General features: G+C 46.2%; 1 protein-coding gene across 1 annotated transcript in view; it reads right to left on the reverse strand.

Annotated features, from left to right (window-relative positions):
• Positions 1 to 17,154: 17,154 nt before the first annotated feature.
• gpr157 (G protein-coupled receptor 157) overlaps positions 17,155 to 23,780 on the reverse strand; it is a 6,985-nt gene continuing 359 nt past the window's right edge. Inside the window, exons 1-4 of the mRNA XM_063207655.1 lie at positions 23,427 to 23,780; positions 22,837 to 23,050; positions 17,959 to 18,153; positions 17,155 to 17,534 (exon numbers count right to left, since the gene is read on the reverse strand). The exon at positions 23,427 to 23,780 is cut by the window's right edge and continues 359 nt beyond it. Coding sequence (XP_063063725.1) covers positions 17,319 to 17,534; positions 17,959 to 18,153; positions 22,837 to 23,050; positions 23,427 to 23,780 — 979 coding nt within the window. The 3' untranslated portion in view covers positions 17,155 to 17,318. The remainder of the gene's footprint in view (positions 17,535 to 17,958; positions 18,154 to 22,836; positions 23,051 to 23,426) is intronic.

Here is a 23,780-nt window from a genome sequence, read left to right on the forward strand (position 1 = left end):
ATCATGAAGGTGTTGATGTGTTAGGCTATACTGTATATGAATGTTGATAAATGCAGCCTAAAGAAATATTTGTTGTTCAGACTAGATATTTTAAAATTATTTTAATGTGTGAAGAACATAGAAGAATAACTGCCAAATTACCCCAAAATAGCTCGCTGTGACGGGTGAGGTCTACGGAGAACCTTGGTCTTTGTATCATCAAGCTCTCATTTGTTAATTACCCACTCAACTGATCTGCACAACTGATATGTAACTGCATTTGCTTTGTCAGTGTGCTATCTATCAGGTCCTGCGTAAATAGGCCTAAGTGGAAAGTGGTTATAAATGTTTCGATGTGTCATGATGAATGTTAATAAATGTAGCCTGTAAAATTATTTATTGTTCAGACTAGATATTTTGTGTGCTTTGAATGTGCGACGAGGATCATGTGAAATGAAAATAATATATGAATGAATATGATGTGATGAACATGAATATGATGAGGGATATGACAGCCGAAGAAGACAAAACAGGGATGGGGGTGTTAAATGTCACAGGGAGTGGGACCCAGAGGCGCATCTTGCCACCAGACAAGGTAGGCAGCCGCTTGGGGCCCCCAAGCCCCTAGATAGTGGATAACAGCTCACACTTTACCACAGTAGTGGCGATTTTGGTTCAAATGTTCATTCTTTTGCATTTTGCTTGGGGCCCCATCTGATCCTAGAATCGCATCCGGTGGGACCCCAGAATGGGTTTTCATTATTGTTTGTAAGCATGTGATTTTGTCCGGGGACCCGGGGACCCGGGGACCCGGGGACCGGTCAAAGCTGTCAGCAGCCCTGGTGACAGCAATGGCTATGTCCTGAAGACTTTTCATTGGCCACAGAACTGCTGCTGACTGGCCACAGTACTATGCACGCTTCCCTCCAGCTGTTTTCCGACCGCAGCAGTTTTGCAGGTGGTGTTCTCTGGAGCCTTGCTGTGAGGGCATTATCTCTCAGCAGACAAAAGCAAACTTGTAACGATAAACACAAGGCTGAGGTACACAGCAACCCTCATCTATACCCCAATAAGATGTAGACGAAACACACACACACACACGCACACCCGCGCGCACACACACACACACACACACACACACACACACATACACACACACACACACACACACACACACACATACACACACACACACACACACACACACACACACACACACACACACACACACACACACACACACACACCTGCACACACACACACACACACACACACACACCCGCACACACATGGCATGTGGCATGACAGACTGTCTGCCTGTCTGGACTGTTGTGCTTGATCCTGCCATGGAGCTGCTTGAACATGTGGAACAGTGGCAATGTGAACCAGGGTCTATGGAGTGGGGGTTAAGATCTGGGCATCTATGGACAGGGGTTAAGATCTGGGTATGTGGACCGGGGGTTAAGATCTGGGGATCTATAGAATGGGGGCTAAGATCTGGGGATCTCCTCTCAGGCGGCTGCATCAGTCGACAGGTCGGCCCTTCAGGCAGTGGCGTAGCACCAAATTCTACGCGCACGCACGCACGCACGCACGCACGCACGCACGCACGCACGCACGCACGCACGCACGCACCAGTCTATATGACACATAGTACAGTATGTTAATAAAACAATAGGCACCCTGTGGCTCTGGTGATTCACCACTTTGGCAACCTTACCCCGAAGCCCTATGAGGTGCCAGCCTCCAGACAACCAGGCAACCAGACAGGAGGTCAGTGATGCCAGGTTTTTGACAAGCTTTTGGGCGGGATTTGATCACGCACATCTGGAAACCAGAGAAGAGGCCTGCATGGCTGTCTGACTTTCGCCTAGACTAGAGCCATGGCAGCTGAGCATAGAAGAGCAGAGCTGAGCACACTCTAATGCACATCATCCCGTATGTAATTGAATCTCACAAAGTGACAGTACTGCTGCCAGGTGGCTGCTTCTTGAACTGAAGTGACCCGTCCTGAACAAAGAAAGATCTTTTTTTTCCCGCCAGTGTGTCTTCCATCCGGGACTTACTTCACTGTAATGGAGTTCCACCATAATGCAGCTGCCATGACACGGCGGGGAAAAAGAAACACTCAGATGATCATGGGATTTTACGGTGCTGGAGGACAATGCAACAGTTCAAAGGCAGCCCTCATCTCTGGCTGGCATCTCCCCTCCAAACGTCATCTGGTTTAAATGACACAGGAAGCACCGGGATGGAGGAGATCAAAAGATGTATGAACTTTAACACATCATGGTATAATGGCTGTTTTGTATTACTGCAAAAGTATGCATTAAGCGAGGGCCTTTGCTTTTTTTTTCGTCAAGTAGATCAAAGGAATGTGTCAGAGAAAGCTTCCTAAGGTTTAATTTAGGCATTACAAGGGTTAAAAGAATCTCAACGGTCCTGTAATTCCAGGGATAATTTCGCATAAAAGCCCTAATTGTGTTCCTGGCTGTAAATGTGTCCCTGACAGGGTGGTCCCGGTGATTTAATGACTGGAAACTAATGATTTGGCCTACTGTCTGCGGCCATTTGCAACAGCTGTGTTTTGTAGAGTGATGGCTCCCTCTGCAGGTTCAATGCAGTAATTACATAGGCCTACAAGACAATCAGGCCGTGTCTCAAATGCCGCACTTGTGCACTTCGGGCACTGTTTTTCAGTGCCTAGGGCGCTCATGCTGAAAATTTCAGTTGAGCCAATGCACTGAAAGTGCCAGGATGATCCCCTAACAATGGCGGAAAAATGCAGTGCTTTAATGATGGGCTGAATCTCAAATGGTGCACTTGTGCACTTCGGGCACTATGTTTCAGTGCGTAACTAATACGGCATGCACACTGAAACATGAACACTAAAGTGCACAAGTGCACCATTTGAGATTCAGCCATGGACACTGCACGCACTAAACGGCGGCCATGTTGACAATAATACGGAGGAAATGTGGCATTCAGTTCAGTAGAAGAGTTTGGTCAACAGTCTCTTAATTCTGTAAGTAATGTTGATGGGACACCAATCTTTTCATGCCAACCAAAGTATTGTTTGTGTGATTGTTGTCCTTTGGGGTGAAGGACATGGAAATACAAGCACCAGACGCTGTGCATTGTAAACAGTAGCCAACTTATATTTTGGCGAGCTAATGCCATGCTCATCTGTCACTTCCAGCGAGGGCACAGTGTATAGTGCTCAAATTTTTCCACGACACTATGCACTAAAGACCTCAGTGGTGCACTGTGTGCACTGACTGTCAGTGCACTGACAAAAGTGTGTCATTTGAGACATAGCCTCAGTCTTACGAGATCTTACCATGTTCCAATGTCAGCGTTTTTCTTGTGTCCACACGTCTTCTTCTTCTTCCTGGTGTTCACATTCGTTTGTCTTCCTGTGGTCTGTCTGTGGCACAACAAGATGACAGCTGATGGTATAGTGGACCCTTTTAATAAAAACAAAAAAGATTTACCTTGCAGGGTCATGGGGATCCACTAATTCCCCTTCTTTTGAGCAGTCATGAGTCGTTGAAGGTGCTATATCTAAGAAATGTAAAGCCATGAAAGAGGTCATGAACATATCCAGATAGCCTTTGTCAAACATGACAACTTGGTTAATAGGTTCACAAAACACAGTTGGAAAAAGTGCAATTCAAAACTTTATTCACTGTAGCTCTTATTGTATTTTATGTGGTTTGTGATTCATGTATGGCCTCTTTCTGATTTGACTCTATACTAACTAAAGGTAGACTTGTATAAAAGGTGAAGGTGAATCATTCAATTGTACTCAGATGGTACAGTTACTTTTTTACATTTTGTTTAACAATACAATCACAATTGAGGAAAATCGCCAGTCCCATGTTTCAATGAACAACTGTGAGGACAAAGCTTATTTTCATAGAACATTGTGCCATGGTCTCAAACCCAATGTCATGGTAGGCCAAATGTGTCAGAACAGCTGGGCCAATCTCTTTGGTAGGCCCTACAGCAGGGGTGGGCAAACTCAGGCCCGGGGGCCACATGTGGCCCGCTGAGCCACGCCATCTGGCCGGCCCACAGAGCCTTTTGAATCCAAAGTACCGGTACCAAACTCACACCTAAAATTCTTAAAAAAGCAAAGGGTGTTGCAGGTGTGAGATTAATCAAGGTCACATCTAAACATTGCAATGTGCAAGATTGAAATAGCCAGCAAATTATGTCAGTGTACATCACAGTATTTATTGGCATTTGGTATTTATTGTTTTCTCAAAGACAAGATCAAATAACGTCTTTCAAATGTCTTCGAGGTCTGACTGGGTACTAAAACCAGCCAGTCCTTATGACGAATGAGCAACCTTCATTTATCATTGATGACGATTCTTTTTTTGGGAAAAGGAACATCCGAGAATAAACAGGTTGGTCAGAGTAGCATGAACGAACAAATACATTTCGAAATTCACCAGGCTGTGTCACAAGCAGTTTGAGCAGCAGGTCTCTTAGGCAGGACTGCATGCTTGCCCCAACACATCTGATATGTGGGCTGACTCACTCCCTCACAAGGACACTGCATCCTGTTGGTTTCGCCACAGTACTGCACAGCACAGCAAGTATGGCAGGTGCCCATGTGACTGTGTGTGGTGGCAGTTGGTGTTGCCATGTGCTTCTCTCTCTCTCTCTCTCTCGGGTGAAAGGTCTAGTGTCATCAGGCAGGGCATGACTCACTCCCACGACACAACTGTCAGCGCTCCGTTGTGGCCCACACGTTCTTTGTGTCTTTTATTCTTCTTCTTTTTTTTGTCATGCGGTTTGTATTTATATGTTGCCTTGTAATTGTGTATATCCTCGTGTCTCCCAGTCATTGTTCCTTCCGCTACTAAGTGGCAGTCAGAGTTTATATTGAGCAATGCTCAGAGACATTTTTTAAAGCTGGAAGCAGGCTTCATTCATTATTTTTTTAAGAGGACATGCCTTGCAAATAGTGTCTTCTAGAGCAGACATGATATGCTTTAACTCAGTAGGAAAAAGACAGACCAAGAAAAAAATGTTGAAGTAGCCTACATTAGCGTCTAGTCCTTAAGCTAGATAATAAAAGTAAAAACCTTGCCTTCACCCACATTTTTTTTACATCAAGGCTAGCTCATTTCTTTTTACCTCATAGCGATTAAAAACAGATATAGCGATACATTAAAGATAAAATGTTCTGCAGCGATGGCTTTTAAGGTTTTACAACCACATAAAACCCTGGAGAGGGGAGTGACTTTACAGTAGGAGTTAAGGGCCGTGTTAATTAGCATGCTAGCCATCTACTGGATGTGTTGCTGTGCGACCTTCAGCGGCTGAGCTGTGCTGAGCTGCCCGTGCCGCACTGTGTCCCCCTGGGGGGTCTCGCTGATGAAGACACAGAATAAATGAGCAGGCCAGAGAGGCACTACGGCCGGTGTTGCGAGTATATGAGCTACCCATCGAGCTGAGCTATACCAAGCCATTACCATGCACTGCAGTTGTGTTTTGGCTTTGTTAACTGGCTATTGGTAGCGCTTCTCGACAAAGCAGCCCTCTCCAACATTTCTGGTGTGGTGCGATGTGAGCAACCTGTCAAGCTGAGCTACCAAGACATTACAGTATTGCAGTAGCGCCCTTATGTTAGAGTTAGGGTTTGTTCTATGTTAACAGCCAATTGGTAGCTCATCTCGATGAAGCAGCCCATCACGACAGACCAATGACCTTAATTATGAAGCTCATCCGTGACCTGTCCGTGTCCCTTGTAATACCCATGGTGGTCTGTGCTGGCTGGATGGCCAGAGCAAGCATACTAACCCAGCCTAGTATAAACCACCCAGGCACACTCCTTCTTTTCCACCTACCCAGGGCTGCTGACAGCTTTGGCTGGGCATGGGAAAAAGTCATCTGAAAGGCCACCAGCCTAAATACACACAATGTAAGGACCCAAATTGTCACAATGGGACATTATTAAAAATGCCCAACAATACCTCTTTTTAATATGTTCTCTGTATGTCTTCTGTTGCCCAGTCTTGCACTTAAAATGTCTGAATGTGTATTGTACAGGTACTCTAGGTGTACTGTACAGCACTGTTTCCCAACCAGGGGTACGTGTACCACTAGGGGTACGCGAGCACACTGCAGGGGGTACTTGGAAAAATTTAATTTTAACAAATATATGGAGCTTAGTTACATTGGGATGGAGAAAGCGATATAGAACTTGACTTAGGGGGTACTCATGGCACAACAAAAAGGCTCGGGGGTACACAAGACAAAAAAGGTTGGGAAACACTGCTGTACAGTATGTGTACTGTCTACGTCTGTCTATGTCTATACCTAGGCCTATGTCTATGTCTGCATGGGAAAGTAAGAAACGCAATTTCAATTCTTTGTATAACCAGTGCATGTAAAGAAATGGACAATAAACAATAAAAATTGACTTGACTTGACAGATTCTGGGGTTCCATCCCTCCCTGGGCCTGGGACAACTGACCCCTTTATCCTCTCCTGTCAGCTTCTCTGCACCCACCCACCAACCAACCAGGCGCACTCCTCGTTTCCCACCTACCCTTCCACCCCACAGGGGAATCGTTTAACCTGCCGCCTCATTATATAAGCTTTTTAAAGACACCGGGAGGTGAGCGGGCCAGTCACTGTAATTGAACGATTAATCAATGTCAGTTGCTTAAGCAGGACCATTGGCTTGTGCTGGAATAATATTCTCTGCTGGGTGTTATTCAAATGAGATGACCTCTGCCTGGCTATTGTGTCTTCTTTTTGTGGTGCTGCTGGTCCCGTATGAAAGTAGGTCTTAAATAATGTTACAGGGTTCTCACAGGGGGCTAGAAATCTCCTTGATACCACGAAGGTATCTTCATACAGAGTGATGCGCAAATGAGGTTAATATAATTTGCCTGTTTACATTTTTTCTGTTATGAATATTTTTGTGTTACATTGTACAGTTCAGCAGAGCACTGCAGATATGTGTTTATGAACAGTTCAATACATAAACTCTTATTTTTTTATGAACAGTAGTCTCAAACTTTGGACCTGACTAGCAAAAAAGTTCAAACGACGAGATATTTAACCTCAGTGCCATTGTCGTAGAATGTTATATATACTGTAGGCCTATACACTAACCATTTGAAACACAGGTGTTACATTAAGCTATATCAAGCCGCAGTTTTCAACGGTGCGCTCTGATCTTCCTCACTCAGAGGTTAATGAATTAGATGGCCCGCTGCCAAAGAGGGAAACGACAGACTGCTGAGAGAAATGAGACTTTTAACAGAGAGAGAGCTTGCCTCATTCGATGAGGCCACTCTTAAGTGCTTTTCGCCTCCTGCCAACATGCATGCCTTGGCAATGTATAAACTGCTATGCTGGAGGAAGCTGGAGGATGCCGGAGGCAGGCATGGTGTGTGTGTGTGTGTGTGTGTGTGTGTGTGTGTGTGTGCGCGCATGCGCGTGCGTGCGTGCGTGCGTGTGTGCGTGTGTGTGGCGTGATGCGGCGTGATGCTAGCAAGCTTGTCTGCAAATATCCTGAAGGACAAGTGTTTGTTTTCCACCCCATCAGCACATGCTGGCTCCAGCCACGCACCTCTCACCCCATCCCTACCCCCCACACCCCCCGTCCCATCCCCATCCACACCCCCCACACACCCTCGTCCCCATCCACATCCCCACACCCCCGTCCCATCCCCAACCCACCCCACATCATCCCCACACCCATCCTATCCTCACCCCACCCTACGCCAACCCTCATCCCAACCCAGCATTTTACCCTTCCGCTCACATTGCAACATATGACTGCAGTGGACACAGCAACAGTCAGGGGTTATCCACACAGCAGTCAAGCCGGCAGGCAGGCAGGCAGGCAGGCAAGCAAGCAGGCAAGCAGGCAGGCCGGACACTGCAGGTATCCATTACAAGCAGGATCAATTACACTACATCAAGGGTATGAATAAATAACTGAAATCGTTACTATGCACTGCACCGACCCCTTCTGTCATGTCAATGTGGTTGTTTTTTTTTAAAGTATCTGCTCGGTGGCGCAGCCGGAGGTTGTGAGACGTGAAGTAAGCCGAGTAACTAAGAGGTGGCAGAGAGGCAGTAGCTGCAGGCCCACATGCTGGGCGAGAGAGAGCGTACATTTTATATTTACAATGCGGGCAGATTTTCACACAGCGTGCTGAATTACTATGTTGGGCGCGCAGCCGTAGCGGGTAGGTGTGAGAGAGAGAATGGAGAGGGGAAGACGAATCATCACATTGGTTTACCGCTGCGGTCCTTGACAACAGTCCCGGGGGCCATTTTCAATGAGCTCATCTACACACACAGACAGACAGACAGACAGACAGACAGACAGACAGACAGACAGACAGACAGACAGACAGACAGACAGACAGACAGACATTCAGACAGACAGACAGACAGACAGACAGACAGACAGACAGACAGACACACACACACACACACACACACACACACACACACACACACACACAGAGCGGGTAGGTGTGAGAGAGAGAATGGAGAGGAGGAGACGAATCATCACATTGGTTTACCGCTGCGGTCCTTGACAACAGCCCTGGGAACCATTTTCAATGAGTTCATCTACACACAGACAGACAGACAGACAGACAGACAGACAGGCAGACAGACACACACACACACACACACACACACACACACACACACACACACACACACACACACACACACACGTAAAAACGCACACAAACACACATACACAGACAAACACACACACATACGTAACAGTCCCTATAAGCAGGAATGCCTTTCCCACCTCACAGAATCTGTGGATCGATTTACCAAAATGCAGCTCGCTACCTCCTCTCTTCTACCCTCATCATTCTCTTCCATCTCTTTTCTTCCTGGTATCTGGGGCTGCCTCTCTTTGCCTCTGTACTTCTCCTCCCCTCGCCTCTTCTGCAACCTCTCTCCATTCTTCCTCCTCCTCGTATCTGGGACTAGTCCTTCTACTGCTCTCCTCCTACACCTCCTCGTCCCCCAACGCCTCCTCCCATTTTGGTCTGCACCCCTCCTTCTCCTCCTCCTCCTCCCTCCCTCTCCTCCTGTTCCTCCTAATATCTGGGACTGGCGGTCCCCCTTCTCCTCCCTCCTCTTCCTTCTTCACCTCCTCTACCCTCCTCCATCCTACTATCTGGGTCTGGATCCCTAGGTCCTGCTCCCTCTCCCTCTCCTGCTCCCCCTCTTCCTCCTCTTCTTCCTCCTCCTCCTATCTGGGTCTGGATCCCTAGGTCCTGCTCCCTCTCCCTCTCCTGCTCCCCCTCTTCCTCCTCTTCTTCCTCCACCTCCTCCTATTCTCTCTCTCTCCTCCTATCTGGGTCTGGCCTGGTCGAGGGCAGCCAGCCCAGGCGTGTGTCAGCTCCCTCCCATCAGCAGGGGTCTCTGTTCAGCCCGCATCCTCAGCTCACTCGCCCGGCAGCTGCCTGCAGTGCACCACTGCAGAGAGGGAGGGAGAGAGAGAGAGAGAGAGAGAGAGAGAGAGAGAGAGAGAGAGAGAGAGAGAGAGACTCTCTTCTCCTCACCTCCATTCTCCTCCCTCTCTGACCAACCTTCCGTCCACTCATTAATCTCATTGATTGCGTCACAGCGTCACATGTCGGTGATTCTCTACTGCCCTGCAACACACGCACACACGCACGCACGCACGCACGCACACACACACACACCTTCTTAAATCCTTGTATAGCACTCCTATTGAATTCTATTCTAATTTAAATAAAACTAAATTGTGCTGATTTGTTCTTGCATTTTTATTTTTCCTTTAATAGCAAAAACAATCCAGACAAACACAATTTGGGCCGTGAGATAGGGCAGTCATGGGTGAGCGGTTAGGGCGTCAGACTTGCATCCCAGAGGTTGCCGGTTCGACTCCCGACCCGCCAGGTTGGTGGGGGGAATAATCAACCAGTGCTCTCCCCCATCCTCCTCCATGACTGAGGTACCCTGAGCATGGTACCGTCCCACCGCACTGCTCCCCATGGGGCGCCACTGAGGGCTGCCCCCTTGCACGGGTGAGGCATAAATGCAATTTCGTTGTGTGCAGTGTTCACTTGAGTGCTGTCTCACAATGACAATGGGAGTTGGAGTTTCCCAATGGGCTATCACTTCACTTTCGCTTTCAGATTCCCCAACAAAGGCCAGATTTATTTTTATCCTACTTAATTGGTAGCATTTGTGCCCCATACGTAAACTGTATCAGCCCAAATTGCAGGTGCGTGCGTGCATGCATGCACCCACCTGCACGGACGCATGCACGGACGCACGCACACGCACACACACTCGCACACTCACACACTCACACACTCACTCACACACAGACACACAGACACACAGACACGCAGACACACAAACACACACACGCTCACACACACACACACACACACACACACACACACACACACACACACACACACACACACACACACACACACACACACACACACACACACACACACACACACACTTCCCTCCTCCACTCGTTCCAGCCTATCAAGGCCCAGGGGTAAATACCAGGCCACCATTGGCTCATTATTAGCAATAGTGTTAGGTCGATAAAAAGGGGATTTTGAAGTAGAAGTCCAGCAAGGCTCATTCTGCACACAGAGGCGTGTGTGTGTGTGTGCGTGTGTGTGTGTGTGTGTGTGTGTGTGTGTGTGTGTGTGTGTGTGTGTGTGTGTGTGTGTGTGTGTGTGTGTGTGTGTGTGTGTGTGTGTGTGTGTGTGTGTGTGCCTGTGCATGTTTACACTTTGCATGAGTGTGGATCTCTCTCTGCATCCCTGTATAGTTTAGCCAGATTAAGTCACACACGCACACGTGCACACACACGCACGCACGCACGCACACACGCACGCACGCACGCACGCACGCACGCAAGCTGACAGCTTTGGCTGGGCGCAGGATTACGTCTTTGAGAGGGCCCTTCACCCAATAATAGTAATTGTAATGAGGAACCAACTCTGGTCTCTCTCTCCCTGGACCCGGGACAACTGATCTTTCCCCCGCCCCCCTCTGTCGGCTTCCCTACACACACGTGCACACACACCCGCATGCACATGCACGCACGCACGCACACGCACACACACACACACACACACGCGCACGCACGCGCACACACACACACACACACACACAGGGGTGTCGTACAGTGTGACTGAGTCACCAGGGTCCCGTGTACATAGGGGGCCCACACAGAGTCTGATTTCTGTAGATATGGCTACTGGCATGCATGTTGATGTTCCCGTAACCCTGGCCTGACAGCAGGAGAGTGAGGCCAAGCTAAGCTGGCCAGGGCTTTCTCTGGGGCTCAGATGAGTTGAGGAGAAGACAGCTGCTGCTAGCTTCTGCACTGCAGCACACATCACAGGAGAGTGCCAGAGGGGCCAGAGGCTAACAGATGCACCCAATGCAGCAGTGGAGGACTGGACCGGGGTTATGGAGCTGAGCCTGGGAGGGGTTGTAGTGTTGCATTGGTTCAGACACAGATCTCGTTTATAAGGGTGGTAGTTGACAAAGGATAACACTTATTAATTGTTACCACTGCAAATGTTTCAGGCTGAAGGCCCGTCTCTTAGTGAAAATCTGGGAAGGCTGCTGTCCTTTGCTTCTTCAGCTTCTTCAATATGTACGTATATAGTATATAAAACTATATAGGCTATATAATTCATGTGGGATTCTGAACCCAGTTATAAATCGCCATAAAGAAATTGTGAAAGACTAATAGCTGCTCCCAATACGATGGTGGAGGTGAGTGTGTTTGTGTGTGTGTGTGTGTGTGTGTGTGTGTGTGTGTGTGTGTGTGTGTGTGTGTGTGTGTGTGTGTGTGTGTGTGTGTGTGTGTGTGTGTGTGTGTGTGTGTGTGTGTGTGTGTGTACGCCACGGAAAGTGATTGGTTGATGGTTGACATTGTGATCAATACAGTGATTGCATCTAAGTGACACACATTTACTTTACAAGTTGTGGTTGTAAACCTGAAAGAAGAACAGCCACATTGGCATTTGCTTAGTTCAGGAAATGTTGCCCCTGGCTCTTTAATTAATACAATTCCAACAGTCTCTGAGTTAACTAAACCAGGTTTATTACCGTACCTTAAGCACCTTACCGCCCCCAGGACCAGCATGAAACAAACAAGAGCCCCATGGATGCAAGAGGGAGGGGTGAGTGGGTGAAGGAACAGTGCACACTACTGTTACAGTCAGGGAAGCTGACAAGGGGGGAACAAAGGGGTCAGTTGTCCCGGACCCAGGAAGAGAGGGGGACCAGAATTGGGTTTTCCTTGCATTGTATGTATTGGATGGGGGCTGGGCCCTTTCATATGACTTTACCCTGGGTCCAGCAAAAGCTGTCAGCGTCCCTAGTTACAGTGTTAGTGTAATTTCAATACAGAGTGTCTACTTGAACAGTTTTCTAACAGTGGATGTGCTAAGGGTCAGGTCAGGCTGGTCAGATTCATCCAAAGTCATAACCTTAGAGGTGTGTTTAAAGGAGCATGGAAGTTTGGAAATGGGTACTCAACTGCCATGATGGTAGCAGCCCTCAAAAAGTCATTTGTGACAGTTGTAACAACATTCAAAGTGCAAAGGGTCAAATGATAATTTGCAGAATTGTGTCTCCACTACATTGTACATGTATACATTTAAAAAGGGGGCCCCTTTCAGATGGTTTTGTCCAGAGCCCGGTCAAAGCTGTCAGCGGCCCTGACTATAAGTTACTCAAGTACCTCTATTGGGGTTGGATATGATGACGATGTTGATGTTGATGATGACAACGACGATCAGAGTATGAATGAGAAGACATCTCTTAAATAATGTACATTTCTGTACTGTTTTATTTCCTTGCTTTAGTTTGTGCAGTAGTGAATTAATCAAGGTCTTAAGCAATCAGCCCCTCCCACTTCAGAATCTGTCTGTCTTTCATGTGACATGCTCTTGCTTGCCACATTGGGGCTTGTGAAACTTCACCACTGTAATTTTCCAAGGTATTAACGTCTTAGCATGGCATAAATCCCCACGACTTATTTGGTTATCAACATTATTCAGCCCTGGTGTTACTTCTCGAAATGCACTGCAACTTGTACAAAGTCCAATCGATGAAAATCCAAATAGTCTCCCACAAATGAATACCTCACTGCATTCGCTCTGCAGTCTAGTTTATGGCTCATTCTCTAATAGAGAGTAGTGTCTTTAAGCCAATAGCCTGATGACAAACTAGGTAGGCTAATTAACAAAGCAAAACAATGCTTAAGAGGTGAGATATAATATTCTGTTCATTACGCTAGTTATATCGCTATTGTCTTCTAATTAAGGGTGTTAATCCCTCTATGCTGGCTGAATTTAACCAGGGTTGACCATGTAGGGAGGCCTACTTCAAATAGGACCCTCATGCCCCCTCACTTGAGTCAATTACCCCATGTACATGTACAGTAGCTAGCAGCAGGGGTGGAGTAAGACCAAAAAAACGGCCAGGATATTTTTGTGTGCCAAACTAAATTGTTGGCCTATGTCTCTAAGAAAATAGAAGAAGAAATCGGTATCACTCCCAGAGGAGTGTCGGCCCACTGGGAAATGACCTGTATGCCAGAGTACTATTCCAGGCCTGGGTAGTAGTAGGCTTTGTGATATACTGAGTTTAAATTGGGCTTGAGCACCCCCTGAGGTCATCTCTGTTTCTTCCTCTTCTTCACCTCAGTGAGTCAGAGTCAGAGTCAACTGCCACTGTGACACTATTTATAGTGATACAATAGAGTCTGATATTGATGACCACTGTGGATGAAGTACTGTAGAGCCCTCCCCCTCCGCACCCTTTCAACAGCCAATTTAACCACTCATAATATCCCAGTTCGACAACTGTACACCACCAAACATCCAGTTCTGCGAAAAGAACTTCTCTTTTTGGCTGCTATTTTTAGCTCTTGCCGTGACATGGACAAGTGCTGGGTGAGTGCAGAAAGACACAAAGTGTATAACTTTCAGTGTTGGCGCATAGAGCGAACCTGGTGAACCCAACTGTTCATGCTGGAGAGATATGATAGGGTACTAAAGTAAAAGATGGGGGAGAGAGAGAGGGAGGGAGGGAGAGAGAGAGAAGGGGGAAGCTGAATATTTCATTGAAGGAGTAGTAGGGGATGAGAGGAGGAAGGGATGAGGAGAGGAAAATAAAAATCCCATTAGTGGAGAGGAGACACACAAGCGGATGTAAGAGACCTCAGGAAATCTAGCAAACTGCTGTGGCACAATCTAATGAAAACCCTGTATGTAGTGCAACACAAATAGAATAAAAAGCAAATAGTGCACAGAACAAAACAAAGCCCAAAAAGAAGGATGCAGAGAGAGAACGGACTTGTGGACATGTGCTTCAGCTATGTTGTTCAACACACAAATCATCTGTGTACAGCTGTGTTCCTCACAACATACATATTTCTCATCTATTTAAAACAACACATGTACTTCAAGAACAGTCCCACAGTTTTGCGGATCTTGTGATTCAGTGGCAGTCACAAGGCCTGGGTTGTGTGGTTGGCAAACATCCGCAGCCTATGGGGAAACGGAATGGGGCCATTGAGGGTCAAATAGCTGACATATCTGATCATGTTCCCTTGACTTAGCATCTCTCAACTGGGGGCAGCGAGCCCTCAGGGGGCATTGAGGAGGCAGCTAATAGGAGGGGGGGGGGACCCAGGGTTACGTGTCATGATGTTGGGTGGGGGGCGTTGGCAAGCTTATGATATGAAGAGGTAAATGGGATATTCGTTCAAAAAAAGGTTGAGAACCACTTAAGGCTTAACTTCTGATCCCTCCCAATGCAGGCAGCTCTAGTTGCATGTAAGATAGGGTGACTTCTCTCAGCCCAGCCACTTCCCCTTTTTGCTGCATTGTGACTGAGTTGAGCTTTTTATTCTACATGACTCAGATATTTCTGATGGCCTTTGTGGGCAAGTCTGGGGGAGGGTGGATAAGAATAATAAAGAAGGGGGACAAGAAAGACAAAGAAATATAGATTGATAGCTAGATAGCATTTGATAGAGAAAACCAAAGATAGATGGCTAAATGGAGTCTTTGAGAGAAAATGAGAGAGAGAGAGAGAGAGAGAGAGAGAGAGAGAGAGAGAGAGAGAGAGAGAGAGAGAGAGAGAGAGAGAGAGAGAGAGAGAGAGAGAGAGAGAGAGAGAGAGAGAGAGAATGACTGCGGGTCTTATTCGGTATGCACAGGGGGCGATGTCACTGTTCTGTATTCCCAATCAGGCATTCTGTCACACCAAGCTCTTCCACTTTGAGAGAGATTACTGGTGCGCTTCATAGTAATTACTATCCCCCACCGTCAGGGCCGCTGACAGCTTTGGCCAGGCTCAGGACAGAGTCATCTGAAAGACCCCCCACCCCCAATACAAATAAAGTAAAGAAAGCACAATTCTCGGCCCCCCCACCTCTCCCTGGTCCCGGGACAACTGACCCCTTTATCCCCTCATCATCAGTGGGCCTGGCTCCCCCCCACACCCCAGGAGCAGATCACCTCCTCTTGCACGCCGTTGTCCACTCACTCATCCAAGACCACGCAGCGCTCCCGGGCTATCTTAAGACAAGGAGGTGCCGAGTATAGCCACCGGGGGGACTTAGGCCTTAATCCCCTAGACTGAAATACAGTGAGATTATGCAATTTCAACACGTTCAAGACACGCTACTACAACAGACCGCTTTATTTGAAGTCTATCATGCTGTGCACATGCACAGTGGCAGTCGTGTATATTTGTGAGTGTGTGTGTGCACAAGACTGCGTTGTTGGCAAAGTATTACAACAGCATTACAGTACATCTGATAAAGGCACTTTTTTACCCCCCCCTCCTGCCCTCGGTATTGAATCCAGCTGGGCTAGATAACCAAGCTTTTGTATAGAGGAAGTTACACAAAGTATGAATAGAAACGTAGCACATGACTGTCTTAAGATGCCATTTATGTCAACAACTACAGGCACTATCACGTGCAAAAAAGATGTCCTTTTTTCTAAGAAATATTTAGCATTATGACGCACAAAATGATCACCTGACTGATTGATTTGATTCATGAACTCGTTAATGTTACGTAGACAGGTACAAAAAAATCACCACAATTTACTAATACAAACTCTAATCTGATTGTACAAGCTTTTTATAGCACATTTGCATAGACTACTCTTCAACTGAAGAAGGCCTGAGTCTCACAGACCATTTACAGTACTAAGACATTGGTCACATAATCAGTCACCCTCCTGTCTGTCCTACACACACTACCTACGTAAGTAGGGATGCACGATACCACATAATCTTTTTTTTTTTTTGAAAACCGATACGCGTACAAGTGCGTTAATGTCTGTAGTACTTGCCGATACCGAGTACTGATACCGATACCTTTACCCTCAACATACAATGAAAATAAATGCACAGCCCTGTTTTTTCACCTGTTATTTGTTCTAGTGTCTATTTCCATGTAGATCTAAATGTTAGTAAACGTATCAGGCGGCACTTTTTCCCATGCTACCTTCTAGTCAATGGAACGTAATGAGATGCTGCATTGTTTCTTGTAATAGCAGTATCGGTGCCTGGTATCGGCAAGTGTATGAGTATAATGAACAGTATCGGTGCATCCCTATACCTAAGTGACAGTGGGAGAGATTGTCATTTAAGGCTAAAGCAGTGCAGAATATTCCCAGAGTGTCCTTGCCAGTTGGGATGAGTAGGTGTCACCTTTTGAGGAGCCTGCATATGCATATTAAGACACACCCTGTCTGTTTTGCGATATCAAGAAGAGGCACAAGAAAGTGCTCCACTGCTGTGGTAGCGTAAAGTGCATTTGTGTTCAGGCCCTTGTTGACATGTGACTGTAGTCTCCCCATTAACCCTTAAAGGCACTTGCTTGCTGGGATGAGTGTCGTAGTTGGAGCAGGCGGGAGTGGGATGGAGGACTGAAAGTCGACGACACCCGTGTCATTCTTTCGCTTTCTTCTCTCTCTTTCTTTCGGTCTCTCTGTCTATCCCTCTCCTCTTGTAAAATTATGATTTCTCTCTCTCTCTCTCTCTCTCTCTCTCTCTCTCTCTCTCTCTCTCTCTCTCTCTCTCTCTCTCTCTCTCTCTCTCTCTCTCTCTCTCTCTCTCTCTCTCTCTCTCTCTCTCTGCACAGTACGTCTGTCTGTCATCTCTATTTCCATGTAACTGTATATCTGTAGCTCTTTCTATCTCTTTTCTTGGAGAAAAGCATCAAGTATCAAAGCATCAGTGCCAACCCCCCCAAAACTCTCCCAGCCCCAGCCCTAGTGTCTTGATTATTCATCGTCCAGCCAGCGGTGTGCGCTGGGAGCATCATCGGGGAGGGCGGAGTGTCTGGGCGCTCCAGTGCCGCCGCCGCGTTGGGCCTCGGGGCCCGGGGCTTTCTCCTGGGCCCTGCAGCACAGCACGCTGGCCAGACGGGCGCGCACCGGCTGCGTACACAGCACAAACATGATGCAGTTAGCAGCCCCTTGGAACGTGTTGCCGATGCCCTGAGTGAGGGGGGATAGAAGTGATGATAGGGAGGGAGGGAGGGAGGGAGGAAGGGAGAGAAGGCAGATAGAATAAAGAGACAAGAAAGAAATAGATAGAAGATAGATGAGATGGAAGAGGATGGGCGAGGAGGAGAGAAAAGGGGGAGAGGAGGAGAATTCAATAGACATCTTCAAAAGTGAATTAGACTGTCTGATTAGACTGAGTTAACACACTCTGGAAGAGTACAAAAGACGCCTTGTGGCCCATGAACAAACTGAATGATGAGGGTGAGAGAGAGAGAGAGAGAGAGAGAGAGAGAGAGAGAGTGTGTGAGTGTGAGTGTGAGTGTGTGTGTGTGTGTGTGTGTGTGTGTGTGTGTGTGTGTGTGTGTGTGTGTGTGTGTGTCTGATGTTTTCATTAGTTAAATAAGCCCTGACTCACATGTAAGATGACGAGGGCGGGGTGCTGGCGGACAGGGGAGTTGGCCAGCAGCAGGACGAAGCGCAGCGTGCTCCAGATCCGCAGGAAGATGAAGATGATGGGGATGAGGGTCAGCTTGCGGTCCGCCATCGTCGTCACTGAGCTGGACGCTGGGTTGCTGGCCATGATGGGACGGTACTCCGACAGTGCAGCATGCTGGGAAGGGGAAGGAGACAGATAAGGGGAGAGTTAGGTACATGACTGTGAAGAGAAAGGGAGGGCAATATGAAAATAAAATATAACCAACAGTGTATTTATATTATATTACTATATAATATTATAGTATAGTATGGGCCCATTCCATTATCCAAACTCCCGGCACGACTTGTGCTTGTGGCCTCCTGCTTCACTGATGTCCCGCCTCCGTGGAGAAAACAATAAAGTTTCCCTGCTGTCAGCCTAGCCACAACCCCTTTTTTGAGGACTTCTTCCCCATCGAACATTCCAATTGCAAATGAGAAAATGACCTTTGCATTGTGCTTTTGCAAGATATTGAATTAAACTGTTAATCTCAAGGACATCTTACGATGTCATAAGCAGAAGGGAGGCAACAGGCACAAGGGAGGATGGGAGATGAGATATGTGTGTGACTGTGATGAAATGAAAGGAAAATAAAAGGTCCGCAACACTGTTTGATGCTCCCAAAAATGTAATAGCACAAGGTTTCGGACTCTTAAGTGGCTGCACGTGCTATTACATTTTTGGGAGCATCAAACAGTGTTGCGGACCTTTATTTTCCTTTCAGTTGCCTTATTTCTGGTCCAGCACCTGTGCTACTGAGTGCGTTCTCTGTCTTTTTGGACTGTAATGGAAAGACCATCACTTGTGGGCTTGAGAGTGTGCTGTGACTGCCTTCATAAGCATTACATTATACTTAGCTGATGCATTTATCCAAAGCGACTTACAGTTATTTTACAGGGTATTGGTTACAGTTCCTGGAGCTATGTGGGGTTAGGAGCCTTGCCCAAGGACACTTCAGCCATGGATGGAGGTGTAGTGAGAGGTAAGGGTGGGATTTGAACCTGCAAGCCCCTGATCTCAATGGGGCACCTAAGTCACGGCCTCTACTTCCTGGTTCATGGGGCAGTAAGTTGCAAAAAATTGAATGGAAGTGAATGAGGCGAGTTGTGGTGGATTTGTGGTGCATAAGTGGAGGTCCAAGGTTTGGATTGGTGTTGAAAAACCACTCATTTCAAGCCCAGTAATTATTTTTTGACTCCCTCTGCCCCATGAACCAGGAAGTAGAGGGCATGACTTAGGTGCCCCATACCACCACCCTAACCATTAGGCCACACCTGCCCTTTCATTAGCATGGCTGGTGTTGTGGTCAAAGTCTGTGTTTGATACTCATGAGACCCAGAGAGTTCGATGATGGGGCAAGATCTCGCTACATCGTATTTGCAGCCTAATTCTGCTTCTGCAGCACAACCTCTTTCCTCTCATGGTGCAAAGTGTAATTAATTCAGCCTTTGCGGTGTGAATATGCCGTTCCATTCCAGCTAATGAACCTGAAGCGAAACATAGCATAGAATTGAGGACTTTGCTCAGTGTGTATTGCCCGCTGTTATTGTGCTTAGGTTTAAATACTTACTGTAAGACTTTAAGACATCATAATGGCAGACAAAAGTATGTTTAAGTCATAAAAAGTGTGCATGCCTTCTCTAGGGGGTAGTAAATATTGCCCTATAGGACCTGACAATGATCCTACATGCCTGCATGGAGAAATACACAGAATAGAAACAGAATATAACAGACAGTTAGCAATTTCACCAACTTTCAGCTTCTTACAGGTGCCCCCTGCTCTTATGATGTACGGTGACAGGGAAGCCGACAGGGGGGACAAAGGGGACACTTGTCCCGGGCCCAGGGACAGAGGGGGCCAAGAATTGGGTTCTCATTACATTGTATGTATTGTGTGAGGGGTCCTTTCCGATGACTTTGTCCTGGGCCCAGCCAAAGCTGACAGCGTCCCTGCACGGTGGTATAACTAGACTCATTAAGCAGTGGCCAGGATGGATTACCTTCATGTTAATGAACATTACCCTGTACAATGTGACAATGTTGACAGAATATTTTTAATTACGTCTGGACTCAGAGTTGATTCAATTCTGTAAATAGTATATGGCATGCCATATGCAGAATACTTGACAAAGTTTTGCGAGGGCCCGCACACCTCGAAGGCTTCTTTTTCAGCAGCAGGTGTAGCTTTTCAGGGTACTTCAGTCATCAGTTGTCAAAAAGAAGAGCATTACACTGCTTCTTCATGGTTCACCACTTTTATTTTTGGTGTGCTGATGTTTCGGCCCTAAGCCTTCATCAGAGTCGGAGTCTTCTTTTTAACAACTGATGACTGAAATATGCAGAATAAAAATTATATGCAATAAGCTGTGAAAGACGGTTCATGAAGTATGCAGCCATAGCATGAATAGGCTACACGGTTTCATTCCATTTCTGATGCACAACATCTGTTCTGCTCTGCTCTATGTTATGTCCATTGCAACAATTCAGCTTGTGTACGTAGGTGCACAACACAGCTCTGCGCTTATGATGCAAGGTTTGATTTAGCTAGCAGTGCCAAGGAGGATTACCTTAGTGAATATTAGCCTGTACATGTGACAATGTTGAAATAATGTACGTATTAATGGAGTGAATATGCTGTGGCCACAAAAGTTGAGACTGTATAATATAATAATAGCGTGCTGTGACTTACAGTACTTTGCAGCCATACCATGCTGTTTAATCCAGTGTCTTAGTGCAAACCGATATGAAAAATGATACGAGCATGAGTACATTCATTTCTGTACTTGCCGATACAGAGTACCGATACTGATACTTTTACCCCCAATATACAATTAAAATAAATGCATAGCCTCATTTTTTTTCCACCTGTGATATTCGTTTTCTGGTATCAGCAAGTGCTTGACGAATACAAGTATGAATATTATGAGCACATATCGGGGCTGATACCGATACCAGTATCGTTATCGGTGCATCCCTAGCTCTGTGGTATGATTAATTTAGCTCCGCCAAACAGGATTACCTAATGAATATTAAGCAATACGTGGTAATGCTAAAATAACATTTGAATGAAGCAGTAGCCTATGTTAATGCTATGGCCACAAAGTTGATAAAACACTGTGTATATATACTGTACATAACAAGCTGTGAGTTACAGAATTGTATGAACTTTGAGACCACAGTGTACAGCGAGTTTAAAGGAAGTTTAATTCAGCTTCTTAGTTGCCAAGCTCAGGTCTGCTCTTATGATGGAGGGTGGTATGACTCAATTAGGTCTGCCAAGCAGGATTAGATACCTAATGAATGTTATCCTGTAGTAGGACATGTGACAACACTGTAATAATGCTTGAATGAAACGGTGTATTCACGCTATGGCCGTGTCATTGACATTGTGTAGTGGCAAGTGGCACAATCACAACTAATACCGCGACACTTAAAACTGAATTAATTAATAGATAGTAATTAATGTACAAGCAATGCTTTGTAGACAATCCACAAAAAACATCATTTAATTCAGCTGTAGATTAATTAGCTGTAGTTGCACCACCCTGACGTCTGTTACTAAAAACATTCAATGACCCAGCCCCAGATAGGTCTACGAAAACAATGAGGTATATTAGCCTATACAACATGCCATGAGTTACAGAGGTTTTATTTTTTTTAAAGGTTGTGGCCGCAGCGCACCGTAAATTGGCTGTTTAATTCAGCTTCTTATGTGCACTGTTCCGCTCTGCTGTCACGATGCAGGGTGGTATGACTCATTCGGCTATGCCAAGCAGGATTACCTTCTTCAACCCACTCAGCCATCGAAGGTACATAAGCCCCTAAAATCACTTGCATTCAAAAATCCTGTTTCCTGCTCACTTGGGAACATTATGCGTGAATGTGCCATATAACTACGGCTATTATGCTTAGACTAATCAATATGCTATGCTTGGATTCATGGGAATTATGTGCGAGGCACGGCGTAGCCTAGTTCTATTATCCTGAAACAAATAAACACTTTGGCGGTTAACATGTCTAATTTGACAAAATAACCAGAGAATAATAGTGGCTTTGTTTGTGGGTATTCCCCTTCAATATTTCCAAGACCTGGTTAAGAGTATTACCTGGATTACAATCTTACAAACAAAATTCCTTTGGATCTTGAATTATGCATGTTGTCTTGCTCCAGTCCGCAGGCTACTTCACTTTATTGATTGCAGACAGACAGGGTTTGGAATGCAGAACAATGGTGTCTCATCACAGCTGGCATGTTTGTGGCCACTTGCACATTGTCATGCTTGTCTGACTAGAACAATGCTGACCACATCACATGATTTGTGTTCTACTGGGAATAATTATTAGTGGGCATGCCCATGTGTTTATTTCCAGATTGTTGTTTTTGTTTCATTCCCCACTTTTACATACAGCTTGCTTGATGCATCTAGTAGCTTCAAGCCAAAAGTTATGCCATAAGGTGGCACAGGTCCAAAGCCCCATCATGAAAGCTTTCCAGGGCACCCAACTTGCACTGGGCATTGTGACCCTAAACCACAGCACCCTGCATTTGCCAGGCAGACCTGGCCTGTCTTTGCCCATGCTCTCCGACGTTGAGTAGGCTATAGGCCTACCCACCAGATAAACCCCCACTTTATTCAGTTTCAGTGTCAGTGTTTATTTCTCAGTGTTGAAAAACCATGGCCAGTGTAAATTCATATAACAACTTTTGAATATGTCTGAACTTAACATTTAGACAGCCTTCATGGAGTTTACTCATCTTACAAATCTGTCATCTCCATAGCCCAGTGACCCAGGTCTCCTCAAGCCCATCTTACTCACCGCCCGGTGGATGTGCTGCTTGATGAGGAGATAGAGGACAGGCAGAGTGACGTAGGCCAGGAATTCCCAGATCTTGCCCGTCAATAGCATCCACAGCACGTGGTCCGTTGCTTGGATGCTGACCCAGCACCAACCTACGGACACCTCCGAGGCATCGTAGCCTATCTTGTGTAGGCACACGGCGGTCACAGTGATGGCAAGAGGCACCCCCCAGCTGAAGCAACAGAGGGTAAACAAGAAGGACTTTGCTTAGTGTGTAAGTGTTATAAACAACAATAGCCTACTATCGGCTAACACTTATAGGTTAAAGTAGGATATCGTAAAGACAGACTGTAGGCTATATTTCAGTCATAAAACCTGTGCCTAGGTGACAATATGTTAGCCTGAACAGTACACGTGACAGTTAACATCTATGTCGAAAAACGCAAACAATATAGAGAGTTTACGTTAATGTAGCCTAACGCAAGCATTGTTTACAATGACTTTTACAAGTGCTGGAAATGCACGCGCGTGCCTAGGACGCACATTTTTGTGTTATGCAATCGCCAACCAGCCTTCCATTGAAATCATTAGAGCCCAAGTATGCTTACCTGATCACATGAAAATAAGGCACACAGCTGTCAGCCCATCTCTGACTGGACTTCACTATGAAGATGTAGAGGTAAATGGCGATGGCAACGGTCCAGAAAAAGGAACTTGTGTTGGCAAATGTAGAGAATGCTCCTTGCAAGACACAATCCCAAGAATCTTCCTCAAAAACCATCCAAACTCCGACCGAGTACGCGATGGCAGACATCAGGTCAGATACTGACAGAAATACCAGCAACTTTCTTGGAGTAGTCCTCAAATCTGACCAAATAACATAAGTCAATATAATCAACAGCGACCCAAAGAAGGAGAGCGTGCAAGATATCAAAATAACAACCTGCTCGTAAACAAACACT

Source organism: Engraulis encrasicolus, chromosome 10, assembly GCF_034702125.1.
Source record: "Engraulis encrasicolus isolate BLACKSEA-1 chromosome 10, IST_EnEncr_1.0, whole genome shotgun sequence".
Classification (NCBI taxonomy): domain Eukaryota; kingdom Metazoa; phylum Chordata; class Actinopteri; order Clupeiformes; family Engraulidae; genus Engraulis; species Engraulis encrasicolus.